Consider the following 14,125-nt stretch of genomic DNA (forward strand, 5'->3'; position numbering starts at 1 on the left):
CACAGCCAGAAGGTGGGAACAGGGCTGCAGCGAGGAGCAGTCCCAGTGGCAAAACCTGAGCCAAAGGCAGGATCTCTGGTAGCACATGCAGGCCTCAGGCCCTTGCAGACGTTCTCCAGTGACGTGCTGGCTCTCTCAGGACCCAGCTGTGTGACTGATGGGAAGGCACGGCAGGCCAGCCTGAAGCAGCACACAATGCCACCTGCACCTAAGAGGAGGTGCCCTGCATGCACACACCTCACACACCTTACACACATTCACACACACCCTAGCGCTTCCATATGCCACACACATTACACAGCACATGTATGCACCACACATCTGATACAATCCACACGTACCACACGCTTCATGCTCTGTACACCTCACACACACATTATAAACACACCAACCCTCGCATATGCCTCATACGTGTGCCTAGAAACACACGTACTCCACAAAAGCCCCCTATCACACATACCACACAGCACACAAACCCCACACGTTCCAGCCATGGGCACACTCCCCAGAGTACACACTTCGTCACCACACGTCCCACACGCTCCAGACACCACGCCCCCTGCCCAGTATGAACAGCCCCCGATCCACCCACCTCCCACAGCACTGCACACGCAGCACTGCATACCACACATGCCCTACGCACCCAAAGCCCCTGGCATGCTGGGCAACCTAACCTGCAACACCTCCCCCATGCCGTGCCCACTTGCGGGCACCATGTCCACAGCACCTCTCAAGGCACCACATGGGCTCCCACTGTGTGGCTCTTGAGGACAGATGTGGCAGGCAGTGTGCGCCTACCACCAGGGCTCCTCCGCGAACAGAGCCAGCAGCAGCCCTGCCCTGGCCAGGCACACGGGCAGCACAGTCGCGTGTGGATGATGTCAATCACCCACGGTTGCTGGGGAAATGGTGCAACAGGCAGCACTAGGCACTGGAAGCCACCCCACCAGCCAAGGCCAGGGAACGCAGACGGGGGGGGGGGACCCACAGGTGCACTCACCCCACCAGCCATGAGCAGCTTGTAGCGGAACTCCATGGTAGGGTTGTTGAAGGTGAGCTTCTCACAGCGCAAGTGGTTCACAGGCGGGTTGCCCTCCAGGTTCAGGAACAGGTCATAGGTGAAGCAAACCTTCCTCGGCTCCTCCTGGAGCAAGGGAAACAGGGAAGTCTGTGTCAGCACGGTGGGCCCATTCTGTGCCCCTCAACTGTCGCTGGCTCTCTTTCCTGGGCCTATAGTGCTTCTCTTCCCTTCTCTCACTCAAAATAAATGAATAGTCATCTATAGCCGACTAGGCAAAGCAGCCCCCAGGGAAACCAAAAGTCACTAATAGCATCACTGTCACTAGCCTGGTGCCTGCTTTCCCCTTCAGATCTCGGCACCATGGACAAGTGGGGAAACTGAGGCTACAGGACACATGGTCCTGGAAGCAATACAAAGCGCCAATCTGCCTCCGCTAGACAGCATGAGCCGTGGGCTCTAGGCCCAAGTCTGCCCACATTTACAGATGACTTGTGTTTGGCCAGGGTGCCTAGAGAATGCGAGGACACAAGTCTCTTCAACAGATGCTGCTGGGACAACTGGACAGTCACAGGCAAAAGAATGCAACGAGATCACCACCTCACACCACATGCAGCAAATAACTCAAAATGGACCAGAGACCCAAGTGGAAGGGCTGAAGGTGGTTTCTCGCCAAAGAAACCATGGACTCGTCACCTGGGGTCAGGCAAATTTTCTTCTATGAGACACCAAAGGCACAGGAGGCAGAAAATCTGTGTAAGTTGAACTGCATCACAATGATGTATCTTTGGGATCTAGCTCAGTGGCACAGCCCTGCCTGGAAAGCACGAGGTCCCAAGTTCAATTTATGGAAGTAGAAAAAGAGAAAACTTTGTAAAGAAACTTATCAAGGTCTTGAAAAGGGTAAAAATGCACACAGAAACTCAGTTCATAACCGTTAGGATGGCTAAAATCTACACATGTGTGCACGCGCTTGGGTGTGTGTGTGCGTGCGTGCGTGTGCGGCTTGTGTCTCGGTGCTTTCCCAAGGCTTCATGTCACAGGCAGGCCTCTCTGGAGGTGCTGGGTTTAGAGCACGAAGCTGGGTGGAGGGTGTGCGACTAGCCCACTGGTCAGTCCAGCACAGCTCCAGGTGTGAGCGCTGCTCCCCTCAGGGCAGGCAGCCTTGATGGAACACCAGGGACGCAAAGGAGGCTGTCGCTTGCTCACTGCCTTCTGCCTGCCTGCTCTGCAATGACCCCCTGCCATGCCACTCTGTCTTGGAGCCACTATGAACTGAAACCTCTACAAATGGGAGCTGAATCAATATTTCTTATTTATTCTGTATTTAGGATGGGGTCTACAGGGTCTCACTACATGGATCAGATTTGTAGTGCTTCTCCTGTTTTGAGCATGCCAAGTGCTGGGATTACAGGGGTGTGCCACGACGCCCAGTCTTAAGCCATCTCAGTGTGCCCCAGGGGTGGGGCTGGCACCGCACACTGAGAAACCATTTTTCCTTTAACTCTGGGTGTTGGATATTTTGTCTCAGTCACAAGAAAAGTAACTAAGACACACCCACCTATGCAAGGACCTAGAAGCCTTACCCCTGCTGGGGACAGCAGCTCGGGGCAGCTGCTTGGGACAACTGTCCAGTAGTCCTGCAGTGCCACATGGGAAGTCACCACACAGCCCAGGTCAAGAGGACGTCAGAGGTGCTCGAAGACTCTGTGTTCACAGCATGATTACTCGCAGTAGTTACAGAGTGAAAACGGCCCGGGACCAAGGCAGAAGACAGGAAGGACACTGCAGTCCACTCTCCACCAGAATGAAAAGGCCCTGACGCAGCATCATGGCCGGCTCTAGGATGTGGTATCTGGAAGCCAGACACCAAAGGACATAGGCCACATGGCCCTGCTCATGGGCAATGTCCACAGAAGCAGACAGCGGACTCAGGGCTCTGCAGGCTGGGCAGAGGTACAGAAAGGGGCTGTTCATGGGGACCAGGTGTTTCTGGGAACAGTGGATGATGGAAATGTCCTGAAGTCAAAACCCGACAGCTATGCTACATTATGAACATCAAAACCACAGGGTTCGTACACTCTCAAGGGTGAGAGACAGGGCAGTACGTCTGCCTGGCATCCCCAGGACATAAAAAGTTAAAAAAAAAAAAAGGGTTTCACTTTATTGTATAAGAATACAGTCCTGTCTACCCTGGTGTGATCCACTGGGAGAGAGAAGGCCAGGAGCAGAGGCTTGGGGAGAACTCTGAGCCCAGAACTCTAGGAGCTCACAGGTGCCACACACTGCACAGCAGAAGGCGTGGACAGAGCAACTCACAGCCTGCCACCCGTGGCCTTTGGCGTGCCCTTCCTGGGGGGCAAAGCTCCTGCCAGGGCACTTTCAGTCCTGGTGGGACTCAGAGAGGGAACAGGCAGGCCTGACTGCCAGTGGCAGGTGTGTGGGTGGCACTGCAAACATGCCGCTTAGTGAGCTCTGGGGACGGCCATGTGCGAGGCAGAGCTTAGCCAGCACACGCACTCTGGGGGACGGCCTGCGGACCGCCAGGGCAGACAGGTGAGCGGGCCTCTTGAAGCAACACCCAGGAGCATGGCTTTTGCTTGAGCCAGGTGGGATCAAATAGGGTCTGCACCACACTGGAAGATTCTCCTTCTGCCCAGGTGGCCATGGTTTCTCCAGGCTAGGAGGACTGGCCGAGGAGGGCTTTCCTACCCAAACCACAAGTCCCAAGGAAAAGGCTTCTGGCTGTGCACACACCTGCTCACGGGGGCTCGAGGCTGGAGGTGGTGGGAAGCCTCACAACCACCCACTTGGCTCTGCACCCAGCCTCACACACCAGCTACGGACAGCGGCCTATGACCATCACAGACCCCAACCTGGCTCGCTCTTTCTTTCCCCTCCACACTTCAGCCCTGATCAAGACACTTGTCCCAGAAGGTACACGCTCCACACTTCCCTTGTGAACCAAGGGACCCCAGGACAGAAAGCGAAGGTGTCATGAGGGGCTCCCAGGAGGCTGTGACAGGCTAGGGCAGAAGAGGGGTCATTTAGGGTAACCAGCAGAAGCCTGCCTGTCCTGGATAGTCCACAGTCTGCAAGGTCTCACACAGGATCCCACACATCCTGCGCAGCTGGTCCTGGGAAGGAGCCGGGCCTTGCTCCTGGAGGGCCATCCCAGGAGCAACATGTGAGCACAGTGTCACGTCCATTCTGTCTTGTCAGCTGTACCCACTGGCCTGCAACAAGGCCATAGTTGAGGATGAGGACAGCTGCAGAACTCAGACAGGGCGCGGGTGGGGACCCAGCACATGTCCTGCCTTCCCTCAGAGACCAAGCCCAGCCAGGTAAACACGCAGAGGGCAGGGAGGTGACCTGAAGGCAGCTCCAGGGAAGTGGAGTCACAGGGGGTAATAGGTGCACGGCCCTAGAGTCCATGATCAGGGTGTGGAACGCCCACTCAGTCAATGTCACAGACAAAGGACACTAGCGAGAACTTATTCTCCAGGAAGCCTAGCACCTGGATTGGGAGGTGTTGATAGGGACATGGCTCAGAGGAGGGCACTGGATGCCATGGGGATGGTGGCAGCACAGTCAGAGGCAGACACATCTGCAGGAGGAGGGACAGAGCTTCTTCAACAAAGGGACCGAAAAAGGAAGAGGAGGAGCTATAACTAAAGACAGAAACCTAAGATCACAGTATAGGGATCTCGCTCAGCTCCTGATTCAAACAGAGAAACAAGACTTTAAATGCTCACTGATTGGGGATTATCAATCATAAATTAATGCCACCAACAAAAACAGAATCGGAGAAGGGCTTAAAGGACTGTACACGCCACCAACAGGCCAACAGATCCATGTTCGTGGCGGGGCTGGCACAGAGCTGACTCTGAGTCTGCTCACTACTCCTCACTCATGCCCAGCACGCACCAGGCCATAGTACATGTCCTGCTGACCAAGGCGGCATGACCCAGGGACAGGCAAGATGGATCCACAGCCACCACCATGGGGGGCTGAGTCAAGACAGCAGGCCCTTTCCTGGGCCCTTACTGCGCACAGTGCTTCCTAGTACCCTCCACATGGATGGAGACGTGGGAACTGCAGAGGCAGGGCAAGCCCTGGCATGGGGAAGCCAGGAGGCCTGTGCACCTACAGAGGGGTCCCACACTCTAAGGCTCCCTGGAGAGGGCAGAGCTGGACCAGCAGCAAAGGCTTAGACCAGGCCAGGCGCACCCAGCCAGCTGCTGTGGGATCTGGGCATGGTCTCCACAAGCTGACAATGGCCAAAGGGCCTCCTTTTGGCTCAGAAGGCCCCTGGCTCAGAAACTCCAGGAGGAGCACAAGGCTCTCCCTGGAGTGCAGCCCCTGCGCAATGGCCAACACACGCAGGCATTCTGGTGCCAGCCCCTACCCCACTCTAAGCAGTGGTGGCACCTGCTGTATTCACCATTCTCTGACCAGGCCAGGTCAGCCACCCATTCCCCGGCCTTAGGCTGTGAGCCAGCATCTCTTCACCCCAGCTGGCCAGGATGCAGCCAAACTGGACAGACTGGTGCTGGTTCCGGAAAAACACCAGCATGCAGCCCAGCCACGGCCCTGGAGGCTGGCCTGGAGGCCGGGCCATGTGCTCACACCCCTCCTAGGAAGCAGTCTCCAGCGAGGCCCAAGGGCGGGGGGCTGGAAAGAGCTAGCAGCCTAAGGCTGCTGATCATGCCCCAAGTCTGCTGCTGCCACCACCTCTGAGATGACCTCTTCCCCCGGGAAGGCTGGCCCTGTGAGCACACAGCTCCTTAGGGCTCCAGGCACCTCAACCTGTGCACACAACCCTGTAAGAGGTTTACAGAAGGCTCAAGACCCAGCCAAACGCAAGTGTGCCTAAGGGCCAGTCTGTAAGAAACTGCAGGGAAGAGGCCTCAGGGCTGCTGTCAGCAACCTCCCCACAGGCCACACCAGTGTCTCAAAATAGTGTGTGTCGGGTGGGGTTAAAGGGTTTAAGATTAAGGTGGGGTGTGTACAGATAGGACTCCCAAGGTGAGTGCACTCACTGCGTGTGGCAAACATACTAATATAGAGGCTTGCGTGACCCACAGCAGTACACGGACTTATTCAAATCCTGACCAAAACCAATTATTTTAAGAAACTGCCACGTGTGGTGGCCCATACCTGGGAGACGGAGGCAGCCCGAGCTACACAATGAATTGGAGGCCAGCATGATCCACACAGTGAAACTTTGTCTCATAAAACAAAATGAAACAAACATGGGGCTGGGGCACAGCTCAAGTGGTAGGATGTAGTCTTGGATGGGCTCCAAGGCCTGGGCCCATCCCAGAACCAAAATGAATACACACATATACACACAGGCACGCGCATACGAAACTGTCACAACCAGATAGGCCACACTAAGGAATTATTCACTTCTTGGTTTCTAGGTATGATGATTTTGTGGTCAGGATTTTCTAGGAGCCTTATCTCTTGTATACACTTTCAGAAATATCCACTGAGGACAAGACAAGATGTTTGGGATTTGAGTCCAAACAATCCTGGGGGAAGAGACGCCTGCTGGCTTGTTCTGCCATTCTCCCTACTGTGTATAGTTGGAAAGTTTAAAAACTGAGGTGAAGCCCAGCATGGTGGTGCGCTGGTAAGTCCAAGCCCAGCACGAAGTACACAGCAAGACCCTGTCTCCAAAAGGAAACTGTCTGTTTGCTTGGCCCCACCCTCAGCCCGCACACAGCCCCAAGGTAATGAGGTACCATTCGTACCCTGTGAGCCTCTGCCTGGTGCAGGCAGGCAGGAAACAGGTGAAGCCCCTGCCCAGGGTCTAGGGGTCCTCTTAAGCACCAGGCACATACTCTGCTCCTTGCTCTGCCACAGGATCGTGTAGCACTGGCGCCAGCCCAGGAGCAAGTCGCTGCTCTCACCACCCAGCTGCTGAGGGTCGCAGAAGCCACGCAGGGGCAGGGCCGACAGAGGTCAAGTGCACCCGCCAGGGTATTCGTAGACCATGTCCTCAGGGCCTGTCTTTCCTTTGAACCACATTGTCCTGCACCAGCTCTCAGGCTCCAGTTTTTACCAGTGTGAACTGGAATGAGGCCACCATCGCCACAGAAAGAGGCAAGAGCTGGCTGTCCAGGGAGGAATTGGGAGGGCAGTGGTCAAAGAGGTCCAGGAAACAAATACCACCAAACCTGAAAGCCCACAGCCGGGCATGATCTGCCCAAATCAGCCAGAGGCACTTCTGCAAGGCCATGAGACATGGTTGTGACTCAGGCGTCCCTCAGTTCTTTAGTGCCATGCAAAACAGGAAGAGGCAGGGAGCCAAAGGCTGATGGACCATGGGGAAGCCAGGCATGTATTCAAGAGGACAAGACAGCGCTGTGGCCCGGGCAGCCCTAAGGGGGTAAGGTGAAAGAGGAGATGCATGCCACATGTGTGCACCACGTGCAGACACACAGACAGCTGCTTGTCACTGTTACTCCATAAAATGGACCAGAGTTGGGACTACAAGTTCTTGCAGCCTACACTCAGCACCTTCCTACCTAGAAGAAAAACTTTTTTAAAAGCCTGGAGAGTAACACTACAATGGGAGCTGAAAATTGGGCTTTGATGTCTGATCTGAGTGACAGCATCTCTGCCACTGACCACACAGCCGGTGCCTCTTGGCCTCAGGGAGAGGAGGCAGTCAGAGGGAGAAGAAAAGGAGGCAGGTGCATGCAGGACAGCCACCGCCTCTCCACGAGGTGCACTTCAGGAACTCAGTGCCTCCCACCTGGGCCTCCTGGGACGTGGAGGAAAGGGGCTGCTCCTTCCTTCTCTGAACTGTGACCTCCACTGCCAAGTGCTCCGCTCTGCAGCCTTTGGGAAGAGTGGAGGGGTCACAGAGCAGGCATGGAGGGAACGGATGCACTGCACTGGCTCCCACAGACTGCAGGACCTGAGTGGGGATTTCTCCTGCTTGTCCCGCAGCTTCCCCCTGCAAAGAGGAAACAGGAACCTGCCTCCCAGGCAGGCACGTGAGGAGAGAGTGAGCATGGCGCCCTGAATGTACCCCAAGCCAGTAGCAAGCAGATTCTACCACTGAGGCAGGAGGGCACACAGCCTAACAAGGGGCCTTCTGGGAGGCAGCCACACCCAGGCTGCAGTTGGCCTCTGCTTCAGGAATTCTTAACTGCCAGACCTCTTCCCCATCCCACACCAAAGCTGATAGAAGCACCTGTGATGCACACACTTGTGCGTGGGCAAAGCCAAGCAAGTGGCCTGGACCTGCACCTGTGGACCAGCAGCCCAGGCTGTCCCCAAAAGCAATCAACAGTCACAGGCCAGGCCAAGTGGCCCCCAACTTCACTGTGTGCCTCGCTATACGGGGCCACTCTGCCCATGCACAGGGTGGCCAAGAGACAGACATACAAGTGACACACAACCTGGGACACAGGCGGGGCAGAGGTCCCCGACCACCCCCAGGTGGCCAACATTGGCCTGGCCCACCAAGGCTCCTCAGTGCTGGCATCTCTGCAGATTAGAGAGGCATAAGGGTTAGGGGGATAGGGCATGCTGGGTAACTGACCCAGGGAGCACACTGAGTGCACGCTACCCTGTGCCATCCTTCCTGCCTTTCCTGGGGACCCAGGGCAGGGTGAGGGTTAAGCCTGTGCCTGGATGTGACCATCAGATGGGCTGCACCCACTTCTCATGCTGGACAGCAGTTCCAGCACCCTTCATACTTCTCTCCAGGCGTCAGAGTCATCCTCTGGAGGTCTCACTCCTTGGTCCTGTGCAGGGTGGCCACTCAGCACATGTCCACGTGGCTACACCACTCGGCACCTCTGACCTTGCCTGGGTCTCCCACATGACGCCCTTCTGTCTGGCTCTCTTGGCAACCCACCAGGGAGGTCCTCTCCCACCTGTCTCTGTCTGAGCCCGGGGAGTCACAGAGGGGCTGTCTATCCCCCACTCTGCAGAGCCCCAGGAGCTGGGCTGTGGAGGGGAGCACAGGTAGCTGCCGTGCTGGTCATCTGGGGCAAAGGAGGGTGAGGGCATGGGAAGTAGGGATCACCTGGATCCCTAATGACCCCTCCTTCAGGAACGGCTCTCTTGTAATTTCAGTTTAAATCAAAGGGAAGATGGCTCATCACCAGTGAACCATTTCCATTTCAGAGAAGGTAGAGGGTATGCAGGACCGGGTGACCCTAGGGCATTTCCTGGCAGGTCTCCAATCCTGCCTGATGTCAGGCAGCTGCCAAGCCCCTCAGGATGTGGTCAGCCATGATGCACCACTGCCTGCCCCGTGTCTTCAGAAGTTTGTTTGAGGAAAGCCAGGCAAAGCTGGCAAGATCAGGCCTCACCACCTGAGAGCGCCCTGATGGGAGATGGCGACTGAGAGTCGAGAGTCAAAGATGGCCAAGGCGGAGCTCCTCACATCTCAGCGTGCCCAATGCTAAATGTCTCTTAAATGCCTCCTCCTTCTAAACAGGCTGCTCCCTCATGGGATGGCTCACAGTGCAGACACAGGGACCATATCCAAGGTGAGGGTGGGGAGGCTGCAGCCACTGTCTTGTGCTGCACTGACCAGTACTGTGGGTGTGGTACTGCACCACTGATGCCCACAGCACTGCTCAGATGCAGCCATGCTTGGTGTCTCCGAGCCTGCAGAGCCTCTGCATCTGAGGGCTGGCTCTCACCTTCTCTCCATTGTGCCAAGTACTCCGAGCCAGAAATGAGGGATTAAGGGGCTTTCATTTGAAAAAAGGCACATCACATCTAAGATGTATTCATGGACAAAGAAGCCCAACACTGCTCTTGGCTAATGACTCAGAACAGAGCAAACCAGAACCCCAGCTTGCGCAAAGGTACCTGGGTAACCCCAAGGGAGGTGAATGGAGGGATGGGTCAGAGGCAAAGCTGTGGCTGCAGTGGGACAAGAAGGAGATGGACTGTGGGTCAATCTTGGGCTTGGGTTGTTGGCAATGACCCAGCCACACACACACACACACACACACACACACACACACACACACCCCTTGCCCCCTTGAGACTAAATCACACTCCCATAGAGCCAAAATCTTGGAGTCAGAGCTCCCCAAGTCATCCCTGGAGCCCCCACAGATATCTGAGACCCACAGCCCTGCCTGCCTCTCAACATAACTCGGCATATATACAAGCACTTCTGTCTGGAAGGTGCCGAATTTGTTTGGACAAGACTGAGCCAGGTCTGCTCTATCATGTGACTGATCTGCTACTGAGAGATGCTATGGTTAGATCTAAAATGGCCCCACAGCTCTCCTGTGTTCAGGCATGCGGCTTCAGGAAGCCACTGGACCACGGGGCTAGGTGCTGAGCATGCACAGCTGACCTGCATCAGGAGGCGAGTCACCAGTCAATGGGAGGCAGCCAGGAAGGGCACCCAGCTTCCCCTGTGGCCCCCACTTCCTGGCTGCCATGAGGTGAGTGGCTCTTTTTCCACAGCCCTCAGCCAGGCCATCCTGCCTTGGAGCCAGCTGACCCAGGACTATAACTGTGAGCCAGTACAAGCCTCTCCTTCTTTATGCCCCAACAGGAAGCTGACAAAGCCGAGGCCCTGGACAGCACAGAGGGGCTTGCCTCCGTGTTACTGCTCACACAACTCTCTCCGGGGTGCCCCCTTCCACACCCATACATCTGTGTTCTGGCTGCCCTAACTGCCTTTCAGCTGCAGGCTGCCGGGGCCTACATCCTGGCCACCGCCTCTGCTGGGCTCCACAGCACCCTTGCCTCCCAGGACACACTGCCAACCCCCTGGGGTGCTCAGGCACCAGCTCCTCAGCTTCCATGGACTATTACCAGTGGCTCTGTGCGGCTCTCACTGGGAGAGTCTGGGAACTCCATGAGAAACAGGGACATGTCCTCTTGGAGCCTCACCAGGCCTGACACTAGGTGTAGAAACATCAAAAAGCACTTGAGTAAGTAGCTGAAGAAGAACAAGTCCTTATACATTAAGAGTTTTTAAAGCCAGGTGTGCCACACACCTGTAAACCTAGCTACTTCTGAGGCTGAGGCCTCCAAAAAGGAGCCTAAGTTCGAGCCCAGCCTAGACAATCTTGTCTCAAAAAGAGCTGGGGATACAGCTAAGTGTGAAGACCCGGGGTTCAATCCCCAATGCTGGTGGGTGATGGACATGGTACAACTTCATTCACATAGCATGGATGACTCTTGGGCACATTTTGCTAAGTGAGAAAAACCAGACATGAAGGGCCGCATGTCATCTGATTCTATTTATACAGCAATCTGGATGAGGCACAAACACAGGGATAGAAAACAGATGAGAGGCTCTGTGGGGCTGGGCGCAGGGTGGCTGACTACAAAGAGCAGTGCGAGGGTGCACAGGGTCTGAGCTGGCCCGTGCGGGCTGCCCCGCTGCCCAGTGCCTGTCAAGCCCCAGGCAACTGCGCTGAGTACATGCTGAAAAAGTGACAGCTATGATGACCAGATGGGAGGGAAGGACCCACAAGGCCACAGAACCTGATGAAGGTAGCTGCACAAAGCCCAAGGAGGAAGAGACAGAAAGGAGCTGGCCTGAGCTGCCTGGAAGGCTGGACCTGGACCAGACGCCGTGACCAAAGGCCAAGACCCAAGACAAAGAGGGAGACAGAGACCAGCCCCACAGCGGGCACTCTGGTGTGCTGGGCAGCAAACCTGATGCTATCCGCCAAGTCTCCTGGGGTGCAGCTAACACCGGCCCTTCTGTGACAACACAACTGGGGTGGGGTGTTGTGCACTCACAGCCAGGCACAGAATCGACAGGTATACAAGTGAGCATGGGCACATTTCACCAAGTTCTCCCTGGAGGCCCTGACAGGCCACATCACAGGAGTCACACATGCTCAGCTCCTGGGACTGTAGCTTTGAGATCCCCTACTCCAAGGAAAGGAGCCCCAGCTTCTGGGAGCAAGGGCTGGCTTGGGCTAGGGCAGGAGGTTCTCAGGGAGCTGCAGGACCACCATGCAGGGGCTCAGACACCACAGCAAGGATACAAAGGCATGGGAGACACACAGAGGGAGCTCCCAATGGCCACAGTGGCAACAATTTGAACGATAAATGGAAGGGCTGGATTATAATCCAAAGGAAAGACAAACGCCAAGCTGGAGTTCTACCAGAAAAGGGAGACTGGAAAACCAGAAAATGCACTGAAGTCGAAGGACACACTCTTCAAAAACCACCAGGTCAAACAAGAACTCACTAGGAAAGAGAAAAATACATCGAGAAGCCTGCCACGGTGCACACTTGTGATCTGGCATTCAGGAGGCGGAGGCAAGGCCAGTCTGGGCTACACAGTGAGCTCAAAGCCAACCTAAACAACAAGATCCTGTCTCCAGAATCAAAAAGCAAGGAAGAAAGAAAGGAAGGAAATAAGTTAATTAGCTGAAATAATGAAAACCAAACAAAATATATACCAAATTTATGGGATACAGTATGAGCAGTGGCCAATGGGGAATACACAGGTATAAACTTCTACAATTAAAACTAGCTAGACACAGTAGCACCGAATAGTAATCCCAGCACTCTGGGAGGCTGAGGCAGGTGGATCTCAAGTTTGAAACTATCCTGAAAAACTTAATGAGTCAGACCAGCTTTTTTTTTTTTTTTTGGCAGAACCGAGGATTGAACTCAGATGCTTGCATTCACCAAGAAAGTGCTTATTCCACTGAGCCATCTCCCCGGCCCCCAGACCAGCTTATAATAAACAATTTAAAAAGGGACAGGGATGTAGCTAAACGAGAAGATCCTAGGTTCCATCCCTCATACTGCAGGAAAAAAAAAAGGAACAGTCAGGGTGTGGTGGCCTATGCTAGCAACCCTACCTGTTCAGAAAGGAGGCTGAGGCAAGGAGGGCAGCATACTGGATGCCAGCTAGCACTACCTAGCAAGACCCTGGCTCAAGATTAAAATATATAAAAAAGCTGGAATGAAGCTCAGTGGCAGAGCTCTTGGCTAGCACATGCATGGCTCTAGGTTCCATAAAAAAGTGGGAAACCCTCCCCCCAAAAAACAGCCAGTAGCTAACTTTATACTCCAAGAAACTAAAAAAGGTGTAAAATCCAAAGACAGAAGGAAAGAACAAAAAGAGAACACAAGACAATAAAGTAAATCAAATCAAAAGTTGGTTCACTGAAGACATCAACCAAACTGACAAAAACTTTAGTCTACATTGAGAGAAAACATGCAAAAAATAAAAATCAGGGGGAAAAAGTGGGATCTACCAACCTCACAGAAACTAAAAGAACTGTAGGAGGACACAATTACGCACCTACAGAACACAGCGGTGCTCCTAGAAGTGAACTACCCAGTGCCCACAGAGGCAGAAATTCCAGGGGGTCTCCAGCAAGTGAGAGACAGGGGCGCCGTCAAGAGTGTGTGGAAGGAAAGCCCAGGACCACATGGCTTTCCTGGTGGACTTACTGAAGGGTCAAAGGATGGCCCAACCCTACTCAATTCTATTAAAATTGAATCAATGGGGTAGTACATGCCTGTCACCCCAGCACTTCAGGAGAATGAGGTGAAGGATCGTAAGCCTGAGCCAAAGCTGGGTGACTCAACCACTCAGTGAAACTCTATACCAAAATAAAAGATAAAAATGGCTGGAGAGGCAGCTCACTGCAAAGGCCCTGGTTCAATCCCCAGGACCAAAATATTAAATAAATAAAAAACCCCAAACCAAAATATTTTACAAAAATGAAAAGGGAGGGAGGACTTCTGAACACACTTATGAGGCAGGCATTACCCTGAACCAAAGCCAGACAAAAAAGCCACAATCCACCACTCACTGATAGTCCTTATGAATACAGACCCCAAAGCCTTCAACAAAATACAGCAAGTCACATATAAGAGTACATGGAAGGGCTGGAGAGACAGCTCAGCAGTCGAAGCACCTGCTGAGGCAAGCACAGGGATCTGGATTCACTCCCCTGCACCACAGGCCATGCAGGCCCCGCACCTGGGCTTGCTGAGCCAGCCACTGAGACCTGGGGTGGTGGTGCACACCTATAATCCCAGCACTGGGGAGGCTGAAAACAGGAGGATCACTATAAGTCTGAGCTCCACAGTGAGAACCTGAGAGAGGGAGAGGGAGAGGGAGAG

At 54.4% G+C, this 14,125-nt stretch overlaps 1 protein-coding gene across 1 annotated transcript in view; it reads right to left on the bottom strand.

Annotated features, from left to right (window-relative positions):
- The window catches only part of Mllt1 (MLLT1, super elongation complex subunit), a 54,317-nt gene that overhangs the window by 15,336 nt on the left and 24,856 nt on the right, over positions 1-14,125 (bottom strand). The window contains exon 4 of the mRNA XM_004632788.2: positions 1,001-1,144. Within this exon, the coding sequence (XP_004632845.1) occupies positions 1,001-1,144 (144 nt within the window). The remainder of the gene's footprint in view (positions 1-1,000; positions 1,145-14,125) is intronic.

The sequence above is a fragment of the Octodon degus genome, unplaced genomic scaffold (genome assembly GCF_000260255.1).
Source record: "Octodon degus isolate 3935 unplaced genomic scaffold, OctDeg1.0 scaffold00050, whole genome shotgun sequence".
Lineage (NCBI taxonomy): Eukaryota > Metazoa > Chordata > Mammalia > Rodentia > Octodontidae > Octodon > Octodon degus.